General features: G+C 44.7%; 2 protein-coding genes across 10 annotated transcripts in view; one reads left to right on the top strand and one right to left on the bottom strand.

Moving 5' to 3' along the window:
* Positions 1–500: 500 nt before the first annotated feature.
* Positions 501–4,065, top strand: Toe1 (target of EGR1, exonuclease). Of its 2 annotated transcripts, XM_090334970.1 has the most exons (8): positions 501–707; positions 1,586–1,728; positions 1,816–1,856; positions 1,978–2,074; positions 2,203–2,361; positions 2,559–2,818; positions 2,998–3,157; positions 3,237–4,065. In XM_090334970.1, exons 1-8 carry the CDS (start codon positions 656–658, stop codon positions 3,858–3,860), a joined length of 1,536 nt encoding a protein of 511 aa, XP_090191096.1. In that variant the 5' UTR covers positions 501–655; the 3' UTR covers positions 3,861–4,065. The 2 variants fall into 2 exon arrangements, with proteins under 2 accessions (XP_090191096.1, XP_090191097.1); XM_090334971.1 differs by lacking the exon at positions 1,586–1,728 and having other exon boundaries at positions 502–707.
* Positions 4,066–4,089: 24 nt separating this feature from the next.
* Positions 4,090–27,893, bottom strand: part of Tesk2 (testis associated actin remodelling kinase 2) — a 96,158-nt gene continuing 72,354 nt past the window's right edge. For 5 of the 8 annotated variants that reach the window (XM_090334965.1, XM_090334962.1, XM_090334963.1 and 2 more), the window contains 7 exons: positions 16,215–16,385; positions 7,779–7,861; positions 7,499–7,583; positions 7,235–7,318; positions 6,975–7,061; positions 6,001–6,118; positions 4,155–5,720 (listed from right to left, as the gene is read on the bottom strand). In XM_090334965.1, coding sequence (XP_090191091.1) covers positions 5,011–5,720; positions 6,001–6,118; positions 6,975–7,061; positions 7,235–7,318; positions 7,499–7,583; positions 7,779–7,861; positions 16,215–16,385 — 1,338 coding nt within the window. In that variant the 3' untranslated portion in view covers positions 4,155–5,010. Of the gene's footprint in view, positions 5,721–6,000; positions 6,119–6,974; positions 7,062–7,234; positions 7,319–7,498; positions 7,584–7,778; positions 7,862–16,214; positions 16,386–27,893 lie in introns of all 8 variants that reach the window. The other 3 variants (XM_090334968.1, XM_090334969.1, XM_090334967.1) reach the window with 3 other exon arrangements.

The raw sequence follows: 27,893 nt of genomic DNA, 5'->3' as shown, positions 1-27,893 counted from the left end.
TTGCAGCAGGAATCAAGCCCAAACGCCCTCCAGGTCAATTAACAGCTTCACACGTTGTTTCTCCCTCGCCATCCCTACTGCCCGCAGAGCCTGAACTCAAGTCCACGTTATCAAAAGCTCCCCTGCTTGCCGGCCGCTCCCCGTTCTGCAGCCTGGTCCCGTGGAACGCTCCCCGAACCTGCAGCTCCTGGGCTGCAGGGACCCACTCGTTGTAACCTCTCCACCTACTCGCCCCAGCCCGAAGCGGGCCTCTCTCCTTCCCTAACTCATAGGCATGCCCCCTGCTCTGAGAAGACCACCCTGCCCAGCCCAGCCGAGGGCTCCGTGGGAGAAAGCACGCTCCCGCGCTCCCGCCGGGCGTGCGGGATCAGAAATTACCTCAAGGGCCGGCTCCCGCGCGCGATTCCCGACGCTCCAGGGGGCGTGGCTCCGGCCAATCCGGGCTCGAGCCGGACGCACCAGCCAATAGGCTCTCAGCGCGCGCCGGGCCCGCTCCCGGCACCAGGCCCCAGAGGTCTGAGCGGAAGTCCGGAAGTCCGACTCCGCAGCTACCCCCAAGCAGGATCCCGCCCCATCCCTGCCAGGCAGCGTCGCGGCTGGAGACAAAGCGGAAGTCCCGCGTACCCACGGCATCCAGTACGGGACGCGCGCCGTCATGGCTGCAGGCAGTGAGGATGGCGTAGCTGCAGCTCCAGTGGCCTCCGATGGTGAGTGGCTTTCCTGGGGTCGCCCTAAAAGCTTCTACGTCCCGGGAAGGAGGAGAGCGTGGGGACCGTAGTTCTAGAGTCTGACCTGGAGGTGCAGCGAGCTAGCCCCCCCTCGTTCTTAGGCGGCCACGAGGAGACTACAGGTCCCGGCATGCAATGTGCTCGCCGCAAAGCCCCAGGGGTTGGAAGCTGTGCGGGGGCCGAGGAGGGGGCTTGGGGTCGGGGTGGGGCTCATTTTAGTGGGTGGGAATCTACGGAGCCGTGGAGCCTTTGAGCCTGAAGAACTTCAGCCGGACGCGTTGATAGCTGTGGGGTCTTCATCAGGCTTGGAGGCACATTAGGACCGCCGCTTAGCTTATGGCCGGGGCGTCTGAGAGCAGCAGCGTCCTGTGACTAGAGGATGGGCTTTGTTTTGCCTTTTTTTTTTTTTCTTTTTGAGACATGGTTGGCTTTGTAGCCTAGGCTGACTTCGCACTCGAGGCAATTGCCTCACCCTCCCCAGTGCTGGGAGATTAAAGACTTACACCATCGTCCTTATGGAGCTTAAGGATTTTAAATTCCGAGCCCTGCAGAATATTTCCTGCAGAGGGTAAGGGAAAAAAAAATCAAAGATGTCCCCTTCAACTTTACCTTCTACTGATCGTGATGCTGAGAAAGTAACTTCTTCCCAAAGTCTTTCTTGGGAAGACCCAAGTGTTCTCTTCCCAAACTCAGGGTATACCCCACTCTGAAATGTATGTGCAGAACACATGGGGTAGGAAAAAGAGCTTGAGGTAAAGAGAAGCAGCTACCAATGGGATTCCCCACAGCCTAGCTTGGTGTCTATTCCCCTGGGGCCCTGCCAGAGCATAAACATCCACCACCCTCCTTATGCCCAGGTGGTATCAACCAAAGCACAAAATCTAGGGAGGAGCTAGTAGTCCAAGTTCCTGTGGTAGATGTGCAAAGCGACAACTTCAAGGAGATGTGGCCATCTCTCCTGCTGGCCATAAAGACAGCTAGCTTCGTGGCTGTTGACACGGTGAGGCTTGGGAAACAGGGAGGGCAGGTGGTTGAGAAGGGACTGGTGCCGGAGGTCAATCACAACCCTACCTTTACCCACTCTTAGGAGCTGAGTGGGCTAGGGGACAGGAAGAGTTTGCTGAACCAGTAAGTAGCCTTCTCTTTAGTTCCAGCCCCAGCAGAAGGGATAGATCTCAGCCCTGGAGGGGTGGTTTGGGTCATTCATGAAGCAAAATCAGCTACAGCTACTCCCAAACCCACTTTTAAGGTGCATTGAAGAACGTTATAAGGCCGTGTGTCATGCTGCCAGGACTCGTTCTGTGCTGTCACTGGGCCTCGCCTGTTTCAAGCAGCAGCCAGAGAAGGTATGAGCTATGTCATCCTCATCCCTGATCTGTGGCTGAGGTTCACAGCATGGCTGAAGTTCTGGAGAGCACTAGGTATACGTTTTGTTTTTTTTAATCTCAAGTCTTGATACAGCCTTCTTTCTCAGGGTGAACATTCCTACTTGGTCCAGGTGTTCAATCTCACTCTGCTGTGCACGGAGGAGTATGTTATAGAACCAAAGTCTGTGCAGTTCCTGGTACAGCATGGCTTCAACTTTAACCGGCAGTATGCCCAGGGCATCCCCTACCATAAGGGCAATGACAAGGTAGGTATCTAACTTCCCTAGCCCCTCTTCATATGCCTCACCATGGACAGGGCTGAGGAGGCAAGACGTACTAGGATACATAGAACTGGGCTGGGTAATGAGGAAGAACCAACTTTGGTTCCAGATGAGGGAACCAAAGAGAAGTAGTCTATAGAAGGAACCTTCTGCTTCCCTCTGACCTCTTCCCTTCCACTTAGGGTGATGAGAGCCAGAGCCAATCAGTGCGAACGTTGTTCCTGGAGCTGATCCGAGCCCGCCGGCCCCTGGTGCTGCATAATGGTCTTATAGACTTGGTGTTCCTGTACCAGAATTTCTATGCCCACCTGCCTGAGAACCTGGGAACCTTCACTGCTGACCTGTGTGAGATGTTCCCAGCAGGCATTTATGACACCAAATATGCTGCAGAGTTTCATGTCCGATTTGTGGCCTCCTACCTAGAATATGCCTTCCGGAAATGGTGAGGGAAATGGTGGCGTCTTGTATGTTTCATTCACTTAACATTTATTGAGTGCTAACCATGAATTAGGCACTGTTTTTTAGGTGCTGAGGATTCAGCAGTGCACAGAGCAAATCAGGAACCCGTGCTCTCATAAGGCTTACATGTTAGTGATGCAATACCCTCTTCTGCTGTTGCAGTGAGCGGGAAAATGAGAAGCAGCGTGCAGCTGGCAGCCCACACCTTATTCTGGAGTTCTGCAGCTATCCTTCTAGCATGAGGGCCCACATTGACTACCGTTGCTGCATGTCCCCTACAACCCACCATCCTCATCCCACCAGCATCTGTGACAAATTCTCGGTGAGAACTCTTGCCTATTTCCTGGGAGAGGGGAGGCTCTGACACTGGAACCCCTTCTAAGTCTCTTTCCTACCTGTAGGCCTATGGCTGGTGCCCTCTGGGGCCACAGTGTCCTCGCTCCCATAATATTGATCTGATCATTGACACTGATGAGGCTGTGGCAGAGGACAAGCGGCGGCGACGACGGAGGAAAGAAAAACGGAGGAGGGCTCTGATGAACCAGCCTGAGACGAAGACCTGTGGAGAAACTGAGGACGGTCCTCCCACAAAGCAAGTCTGTGGGGATGGTGCCATGAAGGCTGAGGAGACTGAACAAAAAGTGGCCGAAGACCTGGCCAAGGACCAGTCTGGCTGTGAGCAAGATCACAAAAATGATGTGGGGATGGAGCTTAAGACAGCTCAGCCTGGAATAACTGATATGACTTCCTCAGAAGTGGCAGGGAGGCAAGCCAGTCCTAACCCAGTACCCGGGGATGGATTGCACCGGGCTGGCTTTGATGCCTTTATGACAGGTTATGTGATGGCCTTTGTAGGAGTGAGCCAAGAACTCCAGCCCTGCAGCTCTGAACCCTGGCTACCAGAATGTCACAACAAAGTGTATCTGAGTGGCAAAGCTGTGCCTCTCATAGTAGCCAAAAGCCAGTTCTCTCATTCCTCCAAAGCTCATAACCAAAAGATGAAGCTGGCTTGGGGGAAGAGCTGACCCAGCTTCTACCTGGCACTCTTCCCAGGAAGAGAACAGAGAATAGAACAGAGTTGTTGAGTCTCTCTAGCCTGTGAATACGCTCTCAACTAAGAGAGTTGCAAGTGGATAAGGGGAACAGAGTAAAGGAGTCCTGGCAGAGATCCTGCTGCGTTGTTCTGGGACCTTTGCTTTACCTCAGAGGCTGAGGTACAAGAGCACAAGTAAGAAGGCTGACCAGCACCTGCAATATATCTTTATTTTTAAATCTGAAAGTGTCTTGGGAAGGTTTTTACCCAGAAAATCAACAGAAGTTATGAAAATATTTTGACCAACTTCATTCTTTGGTTATTTCTTATTGCGGCTCTGTAAGGACAGATTGTTCCCGATGCTCCAGCTATAGCAGGAAGGGAAGAAAATCAGTCCAAGTATAAACCGTTTAACCAACTGGTTATATCACCTGTTAACAAAATACTTAGAGCAGGCCCTAGGGCTTACAAAACCAGCCCCCACTCCCAACCGCAAGGCTGAAAGTCTTATGAGGCAGAACATTAAGACTCCTTTATAAATAGGAAAATAGATTAATCAACTGGAAAAGATCTTTGAATAGGTTAGCTCAGAGCCATGACCACCATATTATCTCGTCCCTCCCCCCTTGCATAGAAATGTAGTGATGTGGTCTGTCCATGCAGTAAGTGCAAACAGCAATCATTCAAGTGTCCTAGACATCCTGGCAAGAAGCACCCCAGTCTTCAAGTCTAAAAAACAGTCATACCTATTAGGGCCTCCCGGTCAGCTCTGAATTCCATCCAGGAGTTTATATGCCCCACAAAAGGACAGAAGATACCCAGGGTAGGAGAACTGGGGTACTAGCCACCTGCCGGCTTAGCCTAGAACTAGGAGTCCACTGGTGGTCTTGTCTGGGGAAGTACACTAGGAACAAGTGGGAGTTGAAGCTCCTTGGTAGATCTCTGAGGCTTAGTACCAATGGTTGGCCCTAACTAGAACGCCTCTTTCATTGCTGCTTCCTCTCATACGCTGCCAGTGGGCCCTGGAAGCCCAAAAGCTAAGCAGCCTGCCTTCTCTGTGGGTTCCAGAGAAAAGTCAGGGCTGTGCACCTATGGCTTCAGCTGAAGATTCATCCCCAAAGTATGGTAGGAGTAACCCCTCCTCACCCATCCTGTTCTCCCTGGGTTTGTAGGCGTATGCTTGAGGGAATTACAAGCAAGTCCCGTGATCTTACTTCTTCAACCTCCATCTCCTCAAAGGCATTTCCAAGGCCTGAGCTGGTGGTCCCCTTGGACCTGGGCCCAAAACCATTTTCTTCTTGGTTAGAGCAGTCCATTGCCTCATGGGCTATAGCAGCTGAAAGGACAGATGCCCGGTAGGGTGGGATCTCTCTTACTTTGTACTTGAGACTACTAAGGCGTGGTGGGGGCCCATCAGATAGTGATTCTTCACGGCTTACAAATGGACAAGCCTCTTCACGCAAGAACTCAGGTGAACCAGGCAAAGAACGCCACCGGCGGGCAGATGGAGCCAGAGGCTCCTGCCAATCAGCCAGGGGCATTGTAGGCCCTGGTGCATCCAGGTCAAATACCAGGGAGATGACAGACTTGCTGGGTAGATCAAAGAGCTTGATCTTGCCACCTTTGAGGTCCTGCCGAGCACTGAAAGGGTTAACTTTGGGAGTGCGTGGAGCACCAGCTCGTGGCTGGTAGTAGGGATCCAGAACACTCACTGCACGTGGGGGCTTACGAGAGAAGATGTCTGACTGGCTTCGAGACAGCCAGATAGTACGCCTTGGACGTGGGGACTTGTATGGAATCTTGTCATCCAGTGAGCTTAGTCGCTTCCCCCCAGGAACTTTCTCCAGAAATCCTGAATAACAGTGAATCAAGCCTGGGTTACTCCCACTAGACATACTAAGTAGAAATATCACTTATTACAGTGTTTTCTCTCTGGAAAGTAAAGTACCATTGTCTTGTTTCATCAATGAAGAAATATTCAGAGGAGGGAAGGAATGTGCCAGCTTAACTACTCTTTGAGACTCATCTCATGGCCCTCCCCTCTTGCTTAGGGACCTGAATAGTCCTGGAAGGGAAGGTCCTCCAGACTATTTTCATCCTTAGGGTCAGGTTGGGCTGTCCTGATCTCTTACCCTTAGCTGCAGGTTGCAGCTTTTTGTCCCTCTCCATGTCCTCTTCCTGCAGGTGGCTCAAGAGTTTCCCCAGGGTCCTCTCAATCTCCACAAAGGACGGGCGCAGCGTGGGGTCCATCTGTGGGCATCCACAAGCATCCACGAGCTTTACCCTCCTTTTCCCACCCCCAAAGATCAAATATGAGTCTTTTAAGAATCAGATGTGGCTTAGTGGTAGAGTGCTTGCTTAGAATAGCATGCATGAAGCCCTGGGTTCAATTCCTGTACTACACAAACAGAAAAAGCGGGAAGTGATGCTGTGGCTCAAGTGGTAGAGTGCTAAGTGGTACAGTGCTAGCCTTGAGAAAGGACAGTGTCTACGCCCTGAATTGAAGCCCCAGGACTGGCCAAAAAAAAAAATAGATTCAGATGTTCTTCTAAGAAAACTTCACAGAAGCCATAGACCATTAGGGCAGTCCCTATGGCTATGGTCAGAAAAAAATGACTGGCTACTGTACTTTCTTATGCCAGACTTCTTAAGGTATGTGTCCTCCAAAAACACGTGATTCTTTTTCCACTCTTCTTTGGAGCTAGTTTGGTTTGGGGTATCTGAACAAAGCATGTTGCCCTTTGGTCATAACTAATCAGGCCCAGCTCTATAAAATGAAGGCCAATAAGAAAAGCATTTTCTTATTGTCTTTGGACTGGCTGGAGCCATGGTTGAATAACAAAACCCAACCTCAGTGTTATCAACACCCAAGGCAACAGATGGTGGGTCTGCCCTGCGGGCTGAGGAATGGGACACAGTTTACCCTTCTCTTGGTCAAAATTTCTCACCCTCAGTAGGCCCTGAAGAGGAAGTATGGTTGGTGCTAACACACTAGAGAAAAAAGAGGCTTCACAGAGCTACTGAATTTGTAGCCTTCCCTACAGTCATAACCAGGTAAAAAGAAGTCAATTCGCTCCTGAAATAAGGCCAAGGGATAGATACTCACATTGCAGCAGTTGAAGGTGAGCTGCAGGAAATCTGGGGGACAGTCTCCCACCATGTGCTGGAAAGCGTCGTAGTCCAGCCCGAAATTCTGCCATGTGGGGAAGGTACAGGGGACATGGGTAAATGTCATCAACTCCCACACCTGTTGTCCATCCTAGGAGCTGCCTCTCGGTAGCAGCCACTTTTCCCCAAGGAGAAAATAGATCCACAGCCCCAAACCAGCCCTACCTCATGACCCCAGCCTGCATGCGTACGGCTCACCTCTGTGCGGGGAAGGTAGTCTGGATCAGCCTGGATGCGGGCGATGATCTCGCAGAGGATGATCCCGTAAGAGAACACGTCCGCCTGGTGGGTAGTTAGACCTCTGTTTCCCTCGGTGGACTGAGGGGTGCAGTATTGCTCCCTCAATTGCCCATGTCTGGGCTGTACTGCCCATATTTCAGCCAAGTTAGAAAGGATGTTGATCCTCACCCTGGGCACTTTCTGCTAACAGTGGATTCTAAGGAAATCCAAGCCTCCACTTACCTTCTCATTATAGGGCTCATCTCGAAGAACCTCAGGTGCCATCCAGAAGGGTGAACCCACCACAGCCAACTTCTCACATCCCATGCTATGGAATGGAAGTAGAAGGGAAGTGAGCTTGCCTGATACAATGGGCTATTTTGATGGTTGGGAATTTTCTCCCCAGGGTGGATCCAGACAGACTAGGACTGATTAAATTTAGGGAGTCAGGCTGAACTGTGGCCAAACACTGGTCTCTGGGGGAGGAAGTTGGATTTCCCTAGCATCCATCAGGACTACTCACCCAATATCAGGGATCTTCTCAGCCAGGCCAAAGTCAGCCACCACTACAGAGTAACCATTCTCATCTTTCTTTATCAGGCAGTTCTAGAGTTCCCAAAGAACAGAGAAGGGAAGGAGGCTCAGATGGAGGAATCAGGCAGCCATAGCTAACTACTACTCATGTTGACACACTAATCTTCAATGCCCTCAAGATCACAAAAACATTCCTAACACAAGAAGTCTGTGATCTGGCTATGTTCTTCCCATACATAAGGCCTTAGAGGCTCAAGCCCTAGCACACCTCACATGCACAGTCTGATCTGGCTCTTTCTAACTGGCCTCTGTGCTTCTACAGCTTATCTAAACCTAAGCTTGTCACAGAAAACCTTTGCCCCTCACTTCTGAATATCCTCCAAATTCATTGTTTAATATATTGTACCTCTGTTCTCTCTCCCCCTCTAGCCAATCCCTCTCCCCCATTTTCCTTGTTACTTATTTTGTGCTAGGAATCAAATCCAGAATCTACCACGCTTTCCTATGACACTTCCTTTTGTAGTCTAGCACACAGGCTGTGAGCACCTGAGGAACAACTTCCAGTTTAAGGCTTCCTCACAGTATCCAATCCATGAGAGAGGATGAGAACATGATTCCTGGACAAATACTGCTGCCTCCAGAGAAAAGACGAACCCAAATGACCTATAAATAAAGCTGTGACCAGCTCTCCCCAGATAGCTACTTCAAAATAGCTCTCCACCACCTCCTGAGGAGGCACCTCACCCCACCCCCTCTGGAGGTAGCAGAGAGCAAGGAGCTTTGGCTTTCAGAAACATTTTGAGGCCACCAAGGCCCTATGTGACCTAACCCAGCTCTCCTTCCTAGCCAGCCTTGGTATCTGGTTGCCAAGACATTACTAACCCACCTTCTATACTCTCTACATCAGGTACACAGTAATCTTTTATTCCCTAAGCTAGAAGGAGCCTGTGATTTCATTTCATCTACCCTGGGTCTCTAGTGGAAGTGCACTGGCTGGTTTCCAAGGATTGTCATTGTGCTTATCCTGGCTTTAGTCCTCCTATCAGCCCTGCTGGATCAGCGCTTCCCTGACTTTGTCTGAGAAGATGGGCCTTAGGCCAACCTGTGTATTAACCAGAGCCCTGGGTATAGGGCATTAGAGCCTGTAAGGCAGTAAGTAGCACTTCAGATCACTTCCCTCCCATTTCACCAATAACTCAAACTCCTGCCTCTAAGATCCAATATCAAGTCCTATTTATTATTTGCTTTATAGGCCTTAGAAATATCTTGTTTCCTAAGTTAACTTCGGAGTAGCAGGTTAGGAACAGAACATGACTACAGTGTGTAACCTCTGTCAAAGTCCTTCAGTTTTTGCTTCATCATCATATTTGTAGAGGCCTAATGTCTACTTGCTACAAACCACCCATCCAGTAGGAAGGATTTCTAGATTACAATATCATAAGTAGTTAAGAAACAAGCTAAGGAGTGTGACCATTGTCTCTCCAGGTTTTTCTACAGCTAATAGCTGGGTATTGATGCCAAAGGGGAAAACAGGACTGGAAAACAAACAAACAACAACAAAAAACCCCTACAAATACTAGGGCTCTACATCTGTGGTGATTAAAAATGAAATGAAGATAACCATCTAATAGTGGAGAACATGAAACAGACCACAAACCCTGGTTCTATTCCAAAGTGTGTGTGGGGGGGGCCGTCCCCTTAGTTAGGCTTGAGAGCAATCTCACTGGGGAGAAGACTCAAATGGGGCCATAGGGAAGGGTTTGAAGGGAATTGGAAGGGTATCGGAATAATATAAGGATAGGAATGGAATGCGCCAACTCTGTTATGCCTGCAATAAATGATTAAACTGGGAAAAAAATGAAATGAAGAGGAGCCTTCACAAGGATTAACCCCTATGGGGTTTTCTGAGAAATTCCTGAGCTTCCCTTTAAGGGACCTAGGCTAGTCAGGTTTAGCTGCTAACACTTGCTTGTTTTCCCTTTCTCCCGCTCAGTCCTTCCTGGCTTTTGCGGAACATATTCTCATTGAAGAACCCTGTGAGCTCCAAACACTAAGCAGACAAAATGAGTTCTTAGGTGGCTTGATCTTCCTGCTTGTGACATGGTTAATGACTTCCTTCAGGGGTCTTATATAGGATTTGGCATTTGTTAGTACTGAATGTGTGAGGAATGAAATAGTCGTGACATGCAGCTAAGAGACCACCTGTTAGAGATACTTGGAGGCTTCCTGACACTTCTCCCCTGGCTGCGAGAGTTTTGGATTTCCCTCACTATCTTTGGCTACTCCGTGGGCTCTAGTAAAGCCTCTTCTCATCCCACATGGTTTTTGGCCTGTCCAGTGGGACAGATTTAAGGCTCTCTGCTGAAGACACAAACCTATAGCAGGAACAATGCGGATATACAATACAGGCCAGTCACCATGAAAAAGGCAACATTGTGCAGGACTACTGTCAACTTTATTAAAATATAACTCACAGAAAACATAATTTACCTCTAATAAGCTAAGGGGTATTTTTGAGACAGGGTCTTACACTATGTGGGCAGTGATCCTAGCCTGTATCTCCAATGTTGGTTAATCCTAGGGCAGAAAATTGTTACATTTTTCAGCTAACCTGACCATAGCCCCAGTACAGATTATGTGGTGACAGAACTTAAGCCAGGTTTATAATAATATGAAGCTTAAAGTTGGCACTGGAGGCACACACCTATAATCCTAGCTACTAAGGAGGCTGATATCTGAGGATTGTGGTTCCAAGCCAGCCTGGGCAAGAAAGTCCATGAGACTTTATCTCCGGTAAACTATCAAAAAGCTAGAAGTGGAGCATTGTCTTAAGTGGCAGAGTGTCAGCTTTGAGTGAAAAAGTTAAGGGACAGTACCAGGCCCTGAGTTCAAACCTCACTACAGGGCACAAAAAGTAGCGTAATCACTTCTCCTTTGACCCCAACAAACTAATTTCAGAAACCGAGATAGAATCGAGCACGAAAGGGGCTGGAAATGTGGCTCAGTAGTAGAGTGCTTGCCTAGCATGCATGAAGCCCTGGGTTCGATTTCTTAGTAACACATAAACAGAAAACGGTGGAAATGGTGCTGTGGTTCAAGTGGTAGAATGCTAGAAGCTCAGGGACAGTGCCTAGGCCTAGAATTCAAGCCCCAGGATTGGCAAAAAAAAAAAAAAAAAAAAAGGGCCAGGAGTTTGGTCTTGTGGTTAAAGTGCTTGCCTAGCATGCATGAAGACCCGGGTTCGATTCCTAGGTACCACATACATAGAAAAAAGCCAGAAGTGGTGCTGAGGCTCAAGTGGTAGAACTCTAGCCTTGAGAAAGTCCAAGGACAGTGCTCAGGCCCTGAGCTCAAGCCCAGGACTGGCAAAAAAAAAAAAAAAAAAAAAAAAAAAGCAAGAAAGAACTGATTCTACATCTCCAGAAAAGTGAAAAGGTTCATTTCACCTCAGAGGGCAGATCAATCAAGGACTGAAATGTCCCCAAAATGCTTCAGGAACTGCTATAGTCTGAGTTTCTTAGGGGATTATCAGTTTAGAGTGATATGTCCCATCCTTTAGTCATTCCTCTAGTGTAATGAATGACCTGCCCACCTGTCTCTCCAACTAAGCTAAGAGCCCAAGGAGCGTACATATTGGATTCTAGCCATTTCTATGTGGCCAGTACTGTCATCTACTAATAGAGTATAAATGATTTCTAAAAGCTATGACACTTCTCATTATTATTAAAAAAAAAAACAAAAAAACTCCAGGGTGCTCTACATCCCTCCAACATTCACGTTTGGTTTTGTCTGTGAGATAAAGTTTCCCTCTGCAGTCCTCCTGCCTTAGCCGCCTATGTGTTGGGATTACGGGCATCTTCCACCGTATCCAATCACATGTGTTCTTTTGTGTGTATATGTGTATTTGTGAGTGAGTATGTATATCTGTGTGTATGTGTGAGAAAGAGACTGACTGACAGAGACAGAGATAGACAGGCAGACAAATGGTTCCGGGGCTTGGACTCAGGACCTGGGTACTGTCCCTTAGTTTTTTCACTCTGGGTTGATGCTCTGCCACTTAAACCACAGTGCCACTTCTGGCTTCTTAGTAGTTAATTGGAGATAAGTCTCAGGTCTTACCTACCTAGGCTGACTTTGAACCATGATCCTTAGAGATAATCTAGAAACCTCAGAGCCTTCTACTCCATCACTTTTACATTATTTCTCCACTTGGGCATCTCATTCTTATGGCCATTGCCCAACCTATATCAGTGTCTGGTGAGCAGCTCTGTGTAAGTATGAAAATACACCTAATCCCAGAAACCCAAGATGCTAGAACAATCAGACAGAAACCTTATCTGGAGCTTGGTGCTGGTGGCTAACAGCTATAATCCTAGTTATTCAGGAGGCTGAGATCTTAGGATCACGGCTCAAAGCTAGCTGGGGCACCAAAGTTGTGAGACTCTTTTTTTTTTTTTTTTTTTTGCCAGTCCTGGGCTTGAGCTCAGGGCCTGAGCACTGGCCTTGGACTTTCTCAAGGCTAGAGCTCTACCACTTGAGCCTCAGCACCACTTGTGGCTTTTTTCTATGTATGTGGTACCAAGGAATTGAACCCGGGTCTTCATGTATGCTAGGCAAGCACTTTAACCACTAGGCAAAACTCCCAGCCCAGTCATGAGACTCTTATCTCCAATTAACCACCAGAAAACCGGAAGTGGTGCTATGGATCAAGTGGTAGAGTGCTAGCCTTGAGCTAAAGAGCTCAGGGACAGTGCCCAGGCCAAGAGTTCAAGCCCAATGACTGATCGAAAACATAACAAAACCAAAACTTTATCTGCGATAATAAAATGGTGAGGAGCACAGATTATATCTCTTCTAGTGGACTTCCCAGCCTTCCAAAAGTAAGCTCTAAGTACCTTCACTGAGTGCCTCTTTAAATCCAGACCCATAGAAGCACAACTTGCAAACACAGGGAGCTCTTTGTCCTGTGCTTCCTGATTTAAGCCCATTGACACTAGGAATACCCACTCTCTATAAGGAAAATCAAAGGATGGTGGTCTAGAAAGGCTACTCTGTTTTGTTTAGATTGGATCTTACTGTGTAGCCCAGGCTGACCTTGAACCTGTGATCCTCTGGATTCAGCCTCATAAATGCTGAGATTAGAGGTTATTATTATTATTATTTTAACAACATTAACACAACAAGCCCAGACAGAACAAAGTAGATAGTGCTTAACTAGTGTTAGGACACTAGCATGATATGATAAAGTTTTCAGAGCACAGAAGGGGTAGGATAAATTCTTAGGGAGTGGAGAGCTTTCTTCCCAGAAAGCCTACCAAGTTTAGTCTACGGTGATCTCCCCTGCTTTGAAAACTGGTAGTCTGTTTGTAGCTGAATACTAAAATGTGTATACTAGGGCTGAGAATATGGCTTAGTGGTAGAGTGCTTGCCTAGCATACATGAAGCCCTGAGTTCCACTCCTCAGTTACCACATAAACAGTAAAAGCTGGAAGTGATGCTGTGGCTCCACTGGTAGAGCTCTAGCCTTGAGCACAGAGAAGACAGTGTCCAGGCCCTGAGTTGAAGCCCAGCAACAACAACAAAAGACATTCATGTAGGTATAGGGAAAATATCTATGTGAAGGATGGATCATTTGTCACAAACTCCTTCTAACTTATAAGAAATGAAGCTACAATGAGTTGATCTGATCTGATTTGGGCTGGGTAACTGAAGTGACATATCAACTTACTAGACTGATACAACCTTACCTTCTAGCCTAGAATGCATGCTCAGGAATACTGCAGCTGAATACAAATGGTTCTGCCTTGCAATCACTTCCCCACAGGAATTAGTTGTAACTAGTTTATAAACCAAAAGCCAGAGTCCCTTAGGAACAGTACTGCTACTTACGACACCAGAGCCACATCGACATGAGGTCACCTGGGACTTTATACCTTATTGTTCTTTTTGTTTTGATTTTTTCCAGTGCTGGGGCTTGAACTCAGGAGCTGAGCACTGTCCTTGGACATTTCTCAAGGCTAGAGCTCTATTACTTGAGCCACACACCACTTAGAGTTTGTGGTACCAAGGAATCAATACTGGTCTTTTTTTTTCTTTCTTTCTTTTTTTTTTTTTTTTTTTTTTTTTTTGCCAGTTCTGGGCCTTGAACGTAGGGCCTGAGCACTGTCCTTGGACTTTCTCAAGGTTAGAGCTCTACCACTTGAGCCATAGCACTAGTTCTGTTTTTTTTTTTTTTCTGTGTATGTGGTACCAAGGAATCAAACCCGGGTCTTCTTGCATGCTAGGCAAGCACTGTACCACTAGGCCAAACTCCCAGCCTCCCTGAGCTTCTTTCACTCAAAGGTAGCCCTTGAGCCATGGTGCCACTTCCACCTTTTTCTGTGTATGTAGTACTGAGGAATTGAACCTAGGGCTTTAGGCACACTAGGCAAGCACTCTACCACTACTCCACATTCCCAGCCCTGGAAATTGTTTTTTTGGCTTTTGGGTTTTTTTTTTTTTTTTTTTTTTGCCAGTCCTGAGGCTTGAACTCAGGGCCTAGACACCATCCTTCAGCTTTCTTAAAGCTAGCACTCGGGCCGGGAGTTTGGCCTAGTGGTTAAAGTGCTTGCCTAGCATGCATGAAGACCTGGGTTCGATTCCTCGGTACCACATATAGAAAAAAAAAAAAAAAGCCAGAAGTGGTGCTGAGGTTCAAGTGGTAGAGCTCTAGCCTTGAGAAAGTCCAAGGACAGTGCTCAGGTCCTGAGCTCAAGCCCAGGACTGGCAAAAAAAAAAAAAAAAAAAAGCTAGCACTCTACCACTTTAGCCATAGCACCACTTCTAGCTTTTTCTGTGTATGTGGTACTGAGGAATTAAACCCAGAGGTTCATACATGCTAGTTCGTGCAAGCACTCTACCACTAGGCAACACTCCCAGCCCTGGAAATTGCTTCTTACAACAGGCTTCCTTCCCCTTCATCTATTACAGAAGCGCTTTGTGCATGTATATATACATATATGTATGTGTGTGTGCTCCTGTATATACTGGGATAGGGAATGAAATGACAGTTATTCTTGAATAGGTTCAAAATTCGTATATACCTTCCAAGGAGACTTTAATTTGGCTCCTGGGCAGAAGCCATGTTAAATATATTAGATGGCCTCCTCTTTCTTCCGTCAGTAACCAGGCAATCTTTTTAAATAAGCCTTGTCATGGCAATATCCTATGCCTTTAGTTCTGTTGCCTCCTTTGTAGCACAGCCAACTTTCTCTGAAAACAACTTTGGACAACAAGAAAATACTATAGAGACCAGCTGATGCCAAAGAATTGACAGGGTGGCAGAAACTCAAACACTCTGATAGAAAATGACCCACTGAGTGCTTAAAACATGCATTCAAGTGGACACACTCAGCTCCTGCTCTTAGATGAGAACTACTTCCTGGAGACCCAAGGAGAGAAAACTGATAAGCCTCACAGCTCAAGAATCTTATTTTTCTTTATGTCATCTGCTCCTGCATCACACAACTCAGAGATAGAAGTCAAGTGTTGCTTGCCTCAACTTGGGAAGGTACCTGAACAGATACCGGCTTTCTAAAGATTAGCTGTAATAAATAGTAAGTATGTTCTCTGTTAAATGTTAAACCTGTAAAAGAGAGCTCCATATTTCTTTTTTTTTTAATATTTTATTTGGACAGTTCTGGGTGTTGTTTTTTTTTTTTTTTTTTTTGCCAGTCCTGGGCTTGAGCTCAGGGCCTGAGCACTGTCCTTGGACATTCTCAAGGCTAGAGCTCTACCACTTGAGCCTCAGCACCATTTCCGGCTTCTTCTTTCTATGTATGTGGTACCGAGGAATCGAACCTGGGTCTTCATGCATGCTAGGCAAGCACTTTAACCACTAGGCCAAACTCCCGGCCCAAGAGCTCCATATTTCTAAGCTCATTAACAATATCTGTCTTTCTTTCTTTTTTCTTTGCTTTTTTTTTTTTTTTTTGGTTGGTTATAGAACTTGAACTCTGAGCATGGGCATTGTCTCTCAGCTCTTCAGCACAAGGCTGTACCACCCTACCCCTTGAGCCACAGTGCCACTTCCAGTTTTCTGATGGTTAATTGGAGATAAGAATCTTACAGTCTTTAGTGCCAGCACTGGCTTTGAACTTTAATCCTCAGATCTCAGCCTCCTGAGTAGCTGGGATTACAGGCGTGACCAACCAGGTCAGACATCATACTATTTTTAACCTCACTTTACAGATGAGAAAATTGAGACTGACAGGTTGAATGACTTGTCTCACATCACACATTTCTCAGTAATTTTCTGAGTGAAGCCCAAACTTCATAAAACTCTTCCTAAAGTGGAAAATATATCACGTTTTAACAATGTCTTTTTTTACACAGCTTTCTTGGAAAAGAGGATAGTGTTTTTCAAAGTGGTGTGAAAGTCTCATACCTTTGATGTTAGGTCCCGATGGAAAATGCCTTTAAAGTGAAGGTATCTGAGGCCCACTGCTATGTCATAGGCCAGTTTCACCCTCACAGTCCAGGATAAATGCAGGTTACTGTCTAGCAACTGTTCCAGGTTCCCAGAGTTGATATACTGAAAAACACAAAGTAGACCCACCTTCTGTTTTTTAAAAATGTTTAAGTTTGGGATAAACTAGAGAGGGCTGGGAGTTTGGCCTAATGGTAGAGTGCTTGCCTAGCATGCATGAAGACCTAGGTTCGATTCCTCAGTACCACATACATAAAAAAAAAAAAAGCCAAAAGTGGTACTGTAGCTCAAGTGGCAGAACTCTAGCCTTGAGAAAGCCCAAGGACAGTGCTCAGGCCCTGAGTTCAAGCCCCAGGACTGGTAATAAATAAATAAATAAATATTAAAAAAAAAAACCACTAGAGAGTAAACATCTAGAAAATAGACATTTTCCTCCCTTATATTACCATAAGCCCATTCTGAAAAACAAAAAGCATTTGAGAGTTGCTGTACACAGGGATACCTGTTTTTGAATTGAACATAATCTATTAAGGGACAGAGATAATGTAGGTAGCAAACACAAAAATATAGTGGCCTGGGTACTGTCTTTTTTAACTTTTTCAAGGCTACCATGCTACCACTTGAGGCATAGAACCATTTCCAGATTTTTCTGTGTATGTGTTACCAAAGCACTCTATCACTAGGCCACACTCCAGCCCTGGAGAGGAATATTTATACGAAATGACAATGTTAACAAGATGATTGGGAGGAGGTAGGGGGGAGGGAAACAGGGACAAAAACATAAGAAGGGATATCAATATGCGAGAAGTAATGAACCCACTACCTAACAAATGTTAACTCCTCTGTATATTACCTCGACAATAAAAATAAATAAATATAGTTTTTCAGAAAAAAGAAAGAAATGACAATGCTAAAAGTAAAGTTAGGGCTGGGATGTAGCTCAGTGACAAAAGGCTTGCCTAGCAAGCCGGGGTTTGATCCCCAATACCAAAAAAGAAAAGACAAAAAAAAAAGTTAAATTACTCAGTTACATCAGTTATTTGTGATCCTAGCTATTCAGGAGTCTGATATCTGAGGATTACAGTTAAAGCTAGCCAAGTAGAAAGATTTGAATGATTCACCTCCAATTAGCCAGCAAAAATCTAGAAGTGGAGCTGTGGCCCACGTGGTAGAGCACTAGCCTTGGGAGATAAAACAAAGTTGGAATGAGAAGCCCTCAACTCTAGTACTAGCTGGCACATATACAGACGCACACACATACACCTGAAGTCAGCTGGAATATAATGAAATCAAGTTCAAAGTTTAGAAACAAAGTCTGAACAGGATACTAATATTAGAAGGCAAAATAGTAAATTGAGGCAGTCGAGGACTTTAGGAAAAAGTGGGAAATAAGAATCCTTAAGTATGGCAAATTTAAAGGAAAAGGGAGAAAAAGGAGAACTAAACAAAGAAATCATCATAGAAGCCAAGGATAATATTTCAAAAAGGAAATGACTAACAGTATCAAATGCTCCAGATCAATAAACTGTACTTGAAAGTGTCCTCAAGAGTTTGCAACGGGAAGTCACTGACAAGCGAGGCTAGGGTAGTTGCAGTAAAGTGGTTAGGACCATTAAACTGAAGAGTAAGTGGGAAAAAAAAAAGAACCTAAAGAAGATTCTTCCAAAACAGCTGGCTGTTCTTCACCATGCCTGTGTTCTCATGAAGCCCAGCTTTATGACATTTTGTTTTGCGTATGCTGGGTAAGAAAGGGTTTTAGCCTGTGCATAGGCTACAGCAACATTATTATTGTTGTTGCTGCTGCTGCGGCTGCTGTTGTTTTATGCTGGCCTTGGATGGAGCTTGAACTTGGAGTAGGTGCTGTCCCTGAGCTTTTGTGATCAAGGTTAGCCCTCTACCACTTGAGCTATACCTCTACTTCTGGATTTTTGCTGTGTCTTTTGCTCTTCCTGCTTTTTGTTAGATAACTGGACAGCAGAGTCGTTGGACTTGAAATTTCAGCCTGGGCTGGCTTCAAAGTTCAATCCTCTTTTTTTTTTTTTGGTTGGTTGGTTGTAGACTTGAACTAGGGGCCTAGGCTCTGTCTCTGAACTATTTAGCTCAAGGCTAGTGTTCTATCACCTTGAGCCATGGCGCCACTTTCTGTTTTCTGGTGGTTAGTTGGAGATAAGAGTCTCATGGGCTTTTGTGCTGGGGATGGCTTTGAACAATGATCCTCAAATCTCAGATGCTTGAGTAGCTAGGATTACAGGTGTGAGCCACTGGCACCTGGCTCCTCAGTCCTCTTTTTAAAGAGTAAGTAAGTATATTAACAGAGATAATACAAGTAACTATTTTTTAAATTTTTTTTCTTTTTTTTGTCAGTCCTGGGCTTGAGCTCAGGGCCTGAGCACTGTCCTTGGACTTTCTCAAGGCTAGAGCTCTACCACGTGAGCCTCAGCACCACTTCCGGCTTTTTTCTATATGTGGTACCAAGGAATTGAACCTGGGTCTTCGTGCATGCTAGGCAAGCACTTTAACCACTAGGCCAAACTCCCGGTACACTTATGTTATCTTTTATCTCCCTTCTTTCAAGGAGATAAAAAGTAGAAACTTTCTCTAAGTGTAAATTTAATCTCTTAATACTTTTGAACAGGAGGGTCACTGAATTTACAAAGGACTACGGAACTTACTAATAGGAGTTAATAATTCTACTCAAATTCTGCCTCCTGCTAGCATTTAAGTTTAGAACGATCAATTAATAAAGCTATCTAGACTTCAGTTTTCCCGTACATCAAGTAGATATAATCCGTTTACCTAATTTACAATATTATTATGAGACTCTTAACAGAAAAACTTAAAGGCCGTATGATGTGAGATTTTTCTGATGAACCAGTAGAGGGCAGCACAATGCAGCAAATCAGAACCCTGTAATGGTGGCTATGTGACAGAGAATGGTTAAAAATATACAACTCTCAAAAGGGAGACCTGCCAGTCTGCTTAATCCTACTCAAAAATCTATCTTTGGAAATCTCAAAATAATGTGCAATGAAGGCATTATCACAAATCTTTCTTCTCTTCCCTCTGGTTGAATCTGCCCAAGGTTCATACTTGAGGAGCCCATTTGATGAAAAGAAACTCACAGGGGCAACTAGCTGGCATCTAATCATGTGTGAAAATTTCTTTAGTTCCAACAGAGAATATGGAGAGGCAAGGTTCACTTCTTTGGCATGGTGGCAAAGAAAGGTGGAAGGATAGTCTTCAGGAACCATTCAGGTTCTTTCTGAAGGCCTAGGACTCTCAGTTCTGGTTCAGAAAAACACCTATCTGGTTCAGTAATATTTCTGAAAGCCCAAGAAATCCATATACCCAGCCAGAAAGTGAAGATCATAAGAAACAGAGCACACAAAAAAGTCTCCATTGTCTGTTTTTGATGAATACTTGGGGAATATACTGGTGTGCCTGATAAGCATGTGTAGGCCCTCAGAAACGACATGTTCTCAGTGTCTCAAGACTTTTGCCTATAGGAAGAAAGGAAGCTTGCGATCTGCCAACAAAGAAGATTTCTAGGTTGCTACACACTAAGTGAAAGGTTCACTTCCCCAGTAATTCCCAGTGCAGACTCAGCTGTGTGAACCCTACACAAATCCCTCTGTGGGATGCAAAGGCAAGAGCAACTGCACTAATATATTCAGCTTTCCCAGATGGGAGTAACAAACGCTTTGCTTTCAATTTCTTTCACACTATTCCTTTGGGCAGCCCTAGGAAACAACCTAAGGCGTTGGTAATATACTGAAATAACTTAGAGAAGTGTCAACATGTGTGTGTATCTGTCTGTCTGTCTATCTATCTATCTATCTCTATATTAATTTTGGTGGTACTAAGGTTTGAATGTAAGTGCTCTACTACTGGAGTCACTCTGCCAGCTATTTTTTTATTGTGATTATAAAGGTGATATACAGAGCAGTTATAGTTATGTAAGTCAGGTAATGAATACATTTCTTTTTGGACAATGTCAGTTTTTCCCTCCTATCCCCATCCCAGTTATTATTAAACTTTAAATTCAGAAAACCATACTATCAGCCAATCAAATGTTATAAGCACTTTAGCTCCTCTCAGTGACTGTCAGTAACCTATGCCAACTTTCCCTTTACCAACACCTGCCTCTTCTCATAGTCTAATGAATTATTACAACAGAGTTTCTTTCATTTAATTCCTTTACTTAATCTTTCATTTAATTTGAATATCTGGCACAGCTATTCCTAGAAGGCACTCAATAATCAAAAGTGCAAACTAAAGGCACAACATAAACCTTTATTACTAAAAGAAGTTATACATCAATATCCTAAAAGAAACCACTACAGGAATGTTTAAGTGGACACTAAGTTCTTTACTTAGGAATATGAATTCAAGTTACTTCTACAAATATTACTTCTAATTGTGGAAACCTAGATAGGTTACTGAATTTCCTTAGTATGTATTTTGTATGTATGTATATTCTCATTTTATCATATATCATATAGTATAGAATATATGATGTACTATGTAATATATAATATAATGGGAAGAATACCTAGTAATAGTAATAATATGCTGGGTGCTGGTGACTCACACCTATAATCCTAGCTACTAAGGAGGCTGAGATTTTAGGATCACAGTATGGGCAGAGAAGTACATGACATTCTTATTTCCAATAAACACTTAGAAAGGCCAGAAGTGGTGCTGTGGCTCAAGGGGCAGCGTGCTAGCTTTGTGCACAAAGAGGCTCAAAGATGGTACGTAGGCCCTGAGTTCAGGCTCTAGGACTGACAGCGGTACTATCATCTAACCCATAGAATTGTAAGGATTCAAGGGAAAATGCAAAGGCCTTGTACATACTAGGCAAATGTACCACTGAGCTACCTCGCCCTTACAGTGCTGCTGTTATTGTATTTTCATTAGTGTAGCAGTTCTGGAATTCTAAGATGAAGTATTTATACTTAATTCATCAGACCAGAGGCCTGATGATGGTTCATAGGTAATGTTACAGGATCTGATGGAGGTTGAATTATGTTCCCTAGAAAGATATGGTGAAGCCCTGGTAGCCATGGGACCTATAAATGTGACTTTATTTGGAAACAATCTTTGCAAAGGTAATCAAGGTAAGACAAGATCATATATGAGTAATGTGAACCTTAATCCTTCTTTAAAAAGGGAGGAAGTGGCATTTTGGCTAAAGGGGTAGGGTGGTAGCCTTAAGCTGAAGAACTCAAGGGCAGTGCCTAGACCCAGAGTTCAAGTCCCATGACTGACAGAAAAACAAAACAAAAACTATTTTGTCAAGTGCAGTGGCTCTCACCTGTAATCCTAGCTACTCAGGAGGCTGAGATCTGAAGATCTCAGTTCAAAGCCAACCCAGGCACTAAAGTCTGTGAGACTTTTTTGTGTGTGCCTTTATGGGTCGTGGGACTTTAACTCGGCCTGGGGGCTGTCCCTGAGCTCTTCAGCTCAAGGCTACCACCCTACCCTTGAGTCAAGCCCCACTGGCTGGCTGTAAACCTTCATCCTCAGATCTCAGCCTCCTAAGTAGTTAGGATTTCAGGTGTGAGCCACTGTGCCAAGCAGTCTGTGAGACATTTTTTTTAATACTTTTTTTTTTCTTCCAGTCCTGGGCTTGAGCTCAGGGCCTGAGCACTGTCCTTGAACTTTCTCAAGGATAGAGCTCTACCACTTGAGCCTCAGCACCACTTTAGTTAGGCTTTTTCCTATGTATGTGATATCGAGGTATCAAACCCGGGTCTTCGTGAGTGCTAGGCAAGCACTCTACCACTAAGCCAAACTCCTGGCCCCAGTCTGTGAGACTTTTATCTCTAATTAACCACTAGAAAACCCAGAGTTCAAGACCTCCCTCCCCCCAAAAAATGTCATTTATTTATTTTGGGTGGGTCATGGGTCTTGAACTCAGCTCTTGAACTCAGCCTGGATGCTGTTTCTGAGCTCTTCAGCTCAAGGCTACCAACCTACCCCTTGAGCTACAGCCCCATTTCTAGTGATTAATTAAAGATAAGAGTCTCAATGCTTTGTAGTGCCCAGGCTGGCTTTGAATCACAATTTTCAGATCCCAGCCTCCTGAGTGGGTAGAATTACAGGTGTGAGCCACCCACCTGGCTAAGTTAAATTTTGAGTTGAACATCTTTTTTTGTTGTTGGTTGTGGGGCTTAACTATGGGCCAGACTCTGTCCCTGAGCTTTTCAGCTCAGGGCTACCACCCTACCCCTGGAGCCACAATACCACTTCCAGTTTTCTACTGGTAAAGGAGGTAAGAGTCTCTTGGACTTTAGTGCTTGGGCTGGCTTTGAACCGTGATCTTCAGATCTCAGCCTCCTGAATAGCTAGGATTACAGGCATGTGCCACCTCGCCTAGCTAAACATCTTAAGTCATTTGGTTGAAAAGAAAAAAAGCAAAGGGAAAACAGAGGGGAGGGAAGAGGGGAAGGAGGAGGAAAAAGAAAAGAAAAGGAGGGAGGGAAGGAAGGAGGAACACAAATGGCAAACCGCTAACTCAGTGGCTTATGGAAGTCCTGCTCTTTGGATGGGCCTTCTACAGAGAGCCTGGGCCCGACCTAGTTTTCACTGTAGCCCAACAATGCCTTTGTACTGGCCACTGTATGTTTGTTGATCAGTTCCAAACACAAAGGCTAGCAGACATCCCATCTGCTGGCTTGGTTTATAGAAGAAAAGAAAGCTTTGTGACTGTGCTGGGTAATTCCAGGACAGGCATCCCAAGAGCACCCTGTGGGAGGCTTGTGCTCCAAAGAAGCCTCCTGTTCTCAGCTCAAGAATCCACAGTCACTGCAAGTGTACGCCTGTACATCCTCAAGGGCCGGGTTTGCCAGGGAGCAGCTTCTCATCCAGGACATTCATCAGAATTTGCCTGGGCTGACTCAAAAAGAGAAAAAGGAGACACTAGTTCTGGTGACAAAATAAAAGACTTTTACTGCCCAGAACACCCTTCTTCTCCTTTATAGATTTGCTAATTTTTATTCATCCTTCTAAACTCATTTAAAGCCAGGTGCTGATTGCTCACACCTGTAATTCTAGCTCCTCCAGGGGCTGTTATTTCATGATTGTGGTTCAAAGCCAGCTCAAGCAGGAAAGTCCATAAGACTTATCACAGATTAACCAGCAAAAAGCTAGAAGTGGAGCTGTGGCTGAAATGGTACAGCACTATCTTTCTGTGATAAAGCTAAAAGACAATAATACCCAGGGCCTGAACTCAAGCCCCCGTATCTCCACAAAAACAAACAAGTAGGGCCTCATTATGTAGTCCATGCTGACCAATAATTTGCTTTGTAGGCCAGGCTAGCCTCAAATTCATGATGGTCCTTCTTCCACCTCCCAAGTATTTGGACATCAAGATGTGTAGGTTTCTTTTCTTTTTTATTTTCTATGCCAGTTGGGGGCTTGAACTCAGGGCCTGGATGCTGTTCCTGAGCTTTTGGGCATAAGGCTAGTACTCTACCATTTGAGCCATAGCTCCACTTCTAGCTATGTGATGGTTAATTGAAGATAAGAGTCTTATGGACGGGGCTGGGAGTTTGGCCTAGTGGTAGAGTGCCTGCCTAGCATTCACAAAGACCGGGGTTCGATTCCTCAGTACCACATACATAGAAAAAGCCAGAAATGGTGCAGTGGCTCAGGGTAGAACACTAGCCTTGAGGAAAGCCCAAGGACAGTGCTCAGGCCCTGAGCTCAAGCCCAGGACTGGCAAAAAAAAAAAAAAAAAAAAAAAAAAGAGTCTTATGGACTCATTTTTCCTGCAGGCTGATTCTGAATTATGATCTCAGATCTCAGCCTCCTGAGTAGCTAGGATTACAGGCGTGAGCCACTAGCGCCTAGCCTAAAGAGTCACTTTAAAGTTTAGGATAAAAGTGGGCCTGGTGGTTTACCTTGTACTCCCAGAGGTGGAGACAATAGGATCTCAGGTTCAAGGTCAGACAGGTGAAGGTTAGCAACCCTATTTCAAAAGTGCAAAGTTATTAAGATACTACCACCCCCACTCCCAAAAGAGGATTGGGAGTATATGGCTCACACAATAGAACACTTGCTTACTATGCACAAAGCCTTAGATTCTATTGCTAGGACTGAAATAATAGTAGTAATAGTTGTTGCTGTTTAGGAATGAAGTCTGAGCAGGAAATTAGCATTTAGGAAGTATCAGTTGAGCCTTGTATGCTAAAGAATGTATGAGATTTCCCAGGGGACTCTGAAGCATAAAGTGAGAACCTAAGGAATCCATAAAATTTAAAGGAGAAAACAATTAAGTAAGGAATCCATAAAATTTAAAGATGACAACGAAGTAAGCAAGAAGTCATAATAGAAGCTAAAGGAGATTTGCAAAAGGATGTGATTACCCAGGCACTGCAGCTCCTGCCTCTTAATTCCAGCTAAAAGGGAGCAATTGGGAAGATTAAAGTTTAAGGACAGCCTGAGCAAAAAAAAAAAAAAAAAAAAGCAGTGCCCCATCTCAACAAATAAACTGGGTGTAAAAACATGTGCCTGTCAACCCAGCTATGCAGAAGGCCATACACAAAGGATGGTGGTCCAAGACTATCCCCAGGCAGTAATATAAGACCCTTCCTAAAAAATAATAACGGAAGCAAAACACAGCCAAGGACATAGTAGGAGAGTATTGAGTAAGCATAAGGCACTAAGTTAAAAAATCACAGTATATCTATGCACACATATACACACAGAAAAAGAAAGAAGAAAGAAAGAGAGAAAGAAAGAAAGAAAGAAAGAAAGAAAGAAAGAAAGAAAGAGAGACAGTATCAAAGTATCAAGAAAGTATCAAATGCTATGAAAGTAACCACTGAATCTACAACTATAAAGTCATTGGCAGCTTCAGCTGTACTACCCGTGTGGTGAAGGCCTATAACCACAGGACCTTGGAAGTGAAGACAGATGATTCTGAGTTCTAGGCCAGCCTAGTCTATATAGTAAATTCAAGATCATTCTAGTGCAGGCAATATCCCGGAGAAAAGAAAAGTAAAGAAGGGGAGAAAAAGTTGTTGTTACAAAAAAGCATCCCTGGGCTGGAATGTGGCTTAGTATACAGTGCTTGCCTAGCATGCTTTAAGCCCTGGGTTCAATTCCTCAGTACCACATAAACAGAAAATGCCAGAAGCTGTGCTGTGGCCCAATGGTAGAGCACTAGCCTTGAGCAAAAGAAGCTCAGGGACAGTGCCCAGGCCTTGAGTTTAAGCTCCAGGACTGGCAACAAAACAAAACTAACCACCCCTAGCTGGGTGCAGTGGCTCATGCCTATACTCCTAGTGACTCTAAAGGCTGAGATTGGGAGAATCATGGTACAAGGATAGTCTAGGCAAAAAGTTCAAGAGAGGGCCGGGAGTTTGGCCTAGTGGTTAAAGTGCTTGCCTAGCATGCATGAAGACCTGGGTTCGATTCCTTGGTACCACATACATAAAAAAAAGCCGGAAGTGGTGCTGAGGCTCAAGTGGTAGAGCTCTAGCCTTGAGAAATCCAAGGACAGTGCTCAGGCCCTGAGCTCAAGCCCAGGACTGGCAAAAAAAAAAAAAAAAAAGTTCACGAGATACCCTTTCTCTCAATCTCAACAGAAAAAGCTAGATGTAGTGGGTACACCTGTCATTCAACTAAGATAGAAAGGGTAACTAGGAGAATATTACTGTATTATACAGGAGCATATAGGAGTGGTACCAAGCTAATCTTGGAAGGTCAGAAAAAACTTTCAGAGTGATAGCTGAGCTGGGTACTAAGAAGTTGGCTGGAAAGGGACCAGGAGTTTGGCCTAGTGGTAGAGTGCTTGCCTAGCATGCACGAAGGCCCAGGTTCAATTCCTCCATACCACATACATAGAAAAAGCCAGAAGTGGTGCTGTGACTCAATTGCTACAGCACTAGCTTTGAGAAAGCCCAAGGACAGTGCTCAGAACCGAGTTCAGTCCCCAGCACTGGCAAAAAAAAAAAAAGAAGAAGAAGTTGGCTGGACAGAGAAGAGATGGGAGTGTTTTAGGCAGAAGAAAAAGCTGGAGCAAAGGACCAAAGGTGAGAAGGGTTCTGTTCCACTGGGGAGCTAAAGGAAGCTCAGCACAGCTGTAGTGAATAGCTTAGGAGGAGCAGAGAGTTCAATGAAGAAATAAACAGTGAGGTCACAGAGATAAGCAGTAGTAAGATGATAATCTTTGTTTTTATTGAGACAATGTCTCCCTATGTTGTTGGTCTTGAACAAAAGTTCAACTTGAACAAAGTTGATCTTCCTGCCTCAGTCTTCCAAGTGCTGAAATCAGATAGTTTTGCCTTTACTTTGGGGCTAATAAGGAGACACAGAAAGGTTTATAGTTGATGCAGAAAGAAATAAAATGAGACTTCTAGCAAACACTCTGGTGTGGGCATAAAGACATATATTTATCAATGAAACAGAACAAAAAGCCTAGAAATTTCATTTGCATATCTTTAGGACAGTCTCTGTAACAAATGAGAAATACATACCAAAATCACAATGAGACACAGCAGTACATATCTGTAATACCAGCACATAGGAAGCAAAATCAGGAAGATTGCAGTGGCAAAAAGATCCCAAGATTGAGAGGCCTGCCTGGGTTTGAATTTAGGTATGACCTTATTTCAAAACAATACTCCTTGAACAAAGGATTCAGCAAATAAAATACTTCATGTGTACATTGTTTTAGTTAAGGGAGTCTTTTATACCATAAACTTTTTTTTTTCTACTCTGGCCACAAGGACCACTAAGTTAATTCTGAAATTGCAGAATGTTCCCAGTAAGAGGTTCTTTCTTGTCACAGCAAAACCACCTCAGTCAAGTAGATATTTTATACTAAAAGAAAAGATCTTAGTTCCATGAGGGCAGGGGTGAGGCCTGCAAGCTGCTGCAGACAGTTGACTATGCACAAACCCCCTTTTACTTCCCTTTTGCACCTCCATACCCTTCTTTATTAGGGCAGCTACTTTGGGAATTTTTTTTATGTGGGTTGCTATGTGTTGCTTCTGGATTGGCTTTGTCAGACTTATAAGAAGCCTTGTATAATCAGACAGCCTGCAATGAAAGGAAACTCTATGGGTTCAGTAACCAAACTCATGCATAATTTATGAAAATGAGCAGCCAGACCCAGATCCCAGTTTCTTGATGTGCTATGATATTGCCATTTGTTGTGCCTCCTGCGTCTCCTCGTTTGTTTGCTTTTCATTTTTTTTCCTCTGTGTGTGTGTGTGTGTGTGTGTGTGTGTATGTGTATCTCAGTACAAAGTATTCTTTCATGGCCTAGTTTACTTTGAGTTGGACGCAAAGTTGCCTGCTGTCCTGCATTGGTTTAACTTTGGCAGTAGAGGCATACCTGTCTTTTAGGTGTGGGGTGGCTCTAGGGAGGGTTTTATTAGGCATAGAATCACTGAATGGATTTGCTGTGAGACTCTGGGCTTAGGATAAAAAATAAACTAAAACGTAGTGACTAATACAATCACTTTACTTTGCTTGTGATTTTGTAAGTCAGGTACTCAGAAGGGCTTCACAGTATCCTTAACCCTTATGTCTAAGCTTCAGCTGGGGTATCAGTGGACCCTCTTCTTATTAATTTTTGGGCCAATGGAGTTTGAACTCACTGGCACTCTATCATTTAATCCA

Source organism: Megascapheus bottae, chromosome 6, assembly GCF_031878675.1.
Source record: "Megascapheus bottae isolate mThoBot1 chromosome 6, mThoBot2.hap1, whole genome shotgun sequence".
Classification (NCBI taxonomy): Eukaryota; Metazoa; Chordata; class Mammalia; order Rodentia; family Geomyidae; genus Megascapheus; species Megascapheus bottae.
This window is presented reverse-complemented; position numbering and strand designations above follow the sequence as displayed.

Coding starts and splice junctions, on each gene's coding strand:
- Toe1 (XM_090334970.1), top strand. CDS start 656: ATGGCTGCAGGCAGTGAGGATGGCGTAGCTGCAGCTCCAGTGGCCTCC. Junction 2,362..2,558: donor ACCATAAGGGCAATGACAAG/GTAGGTATCTAA, acceptor CCTTCCACTTAG/GGTGATGAGAGCCAGAGCCA. Junction 2,819..2,997: donor GAATATGCCTTCCGGAAATG/GTGAGGGAAATG, acceptor CTGCTGTTGCAG/TGAGCGGGAAAATGAGAAGC.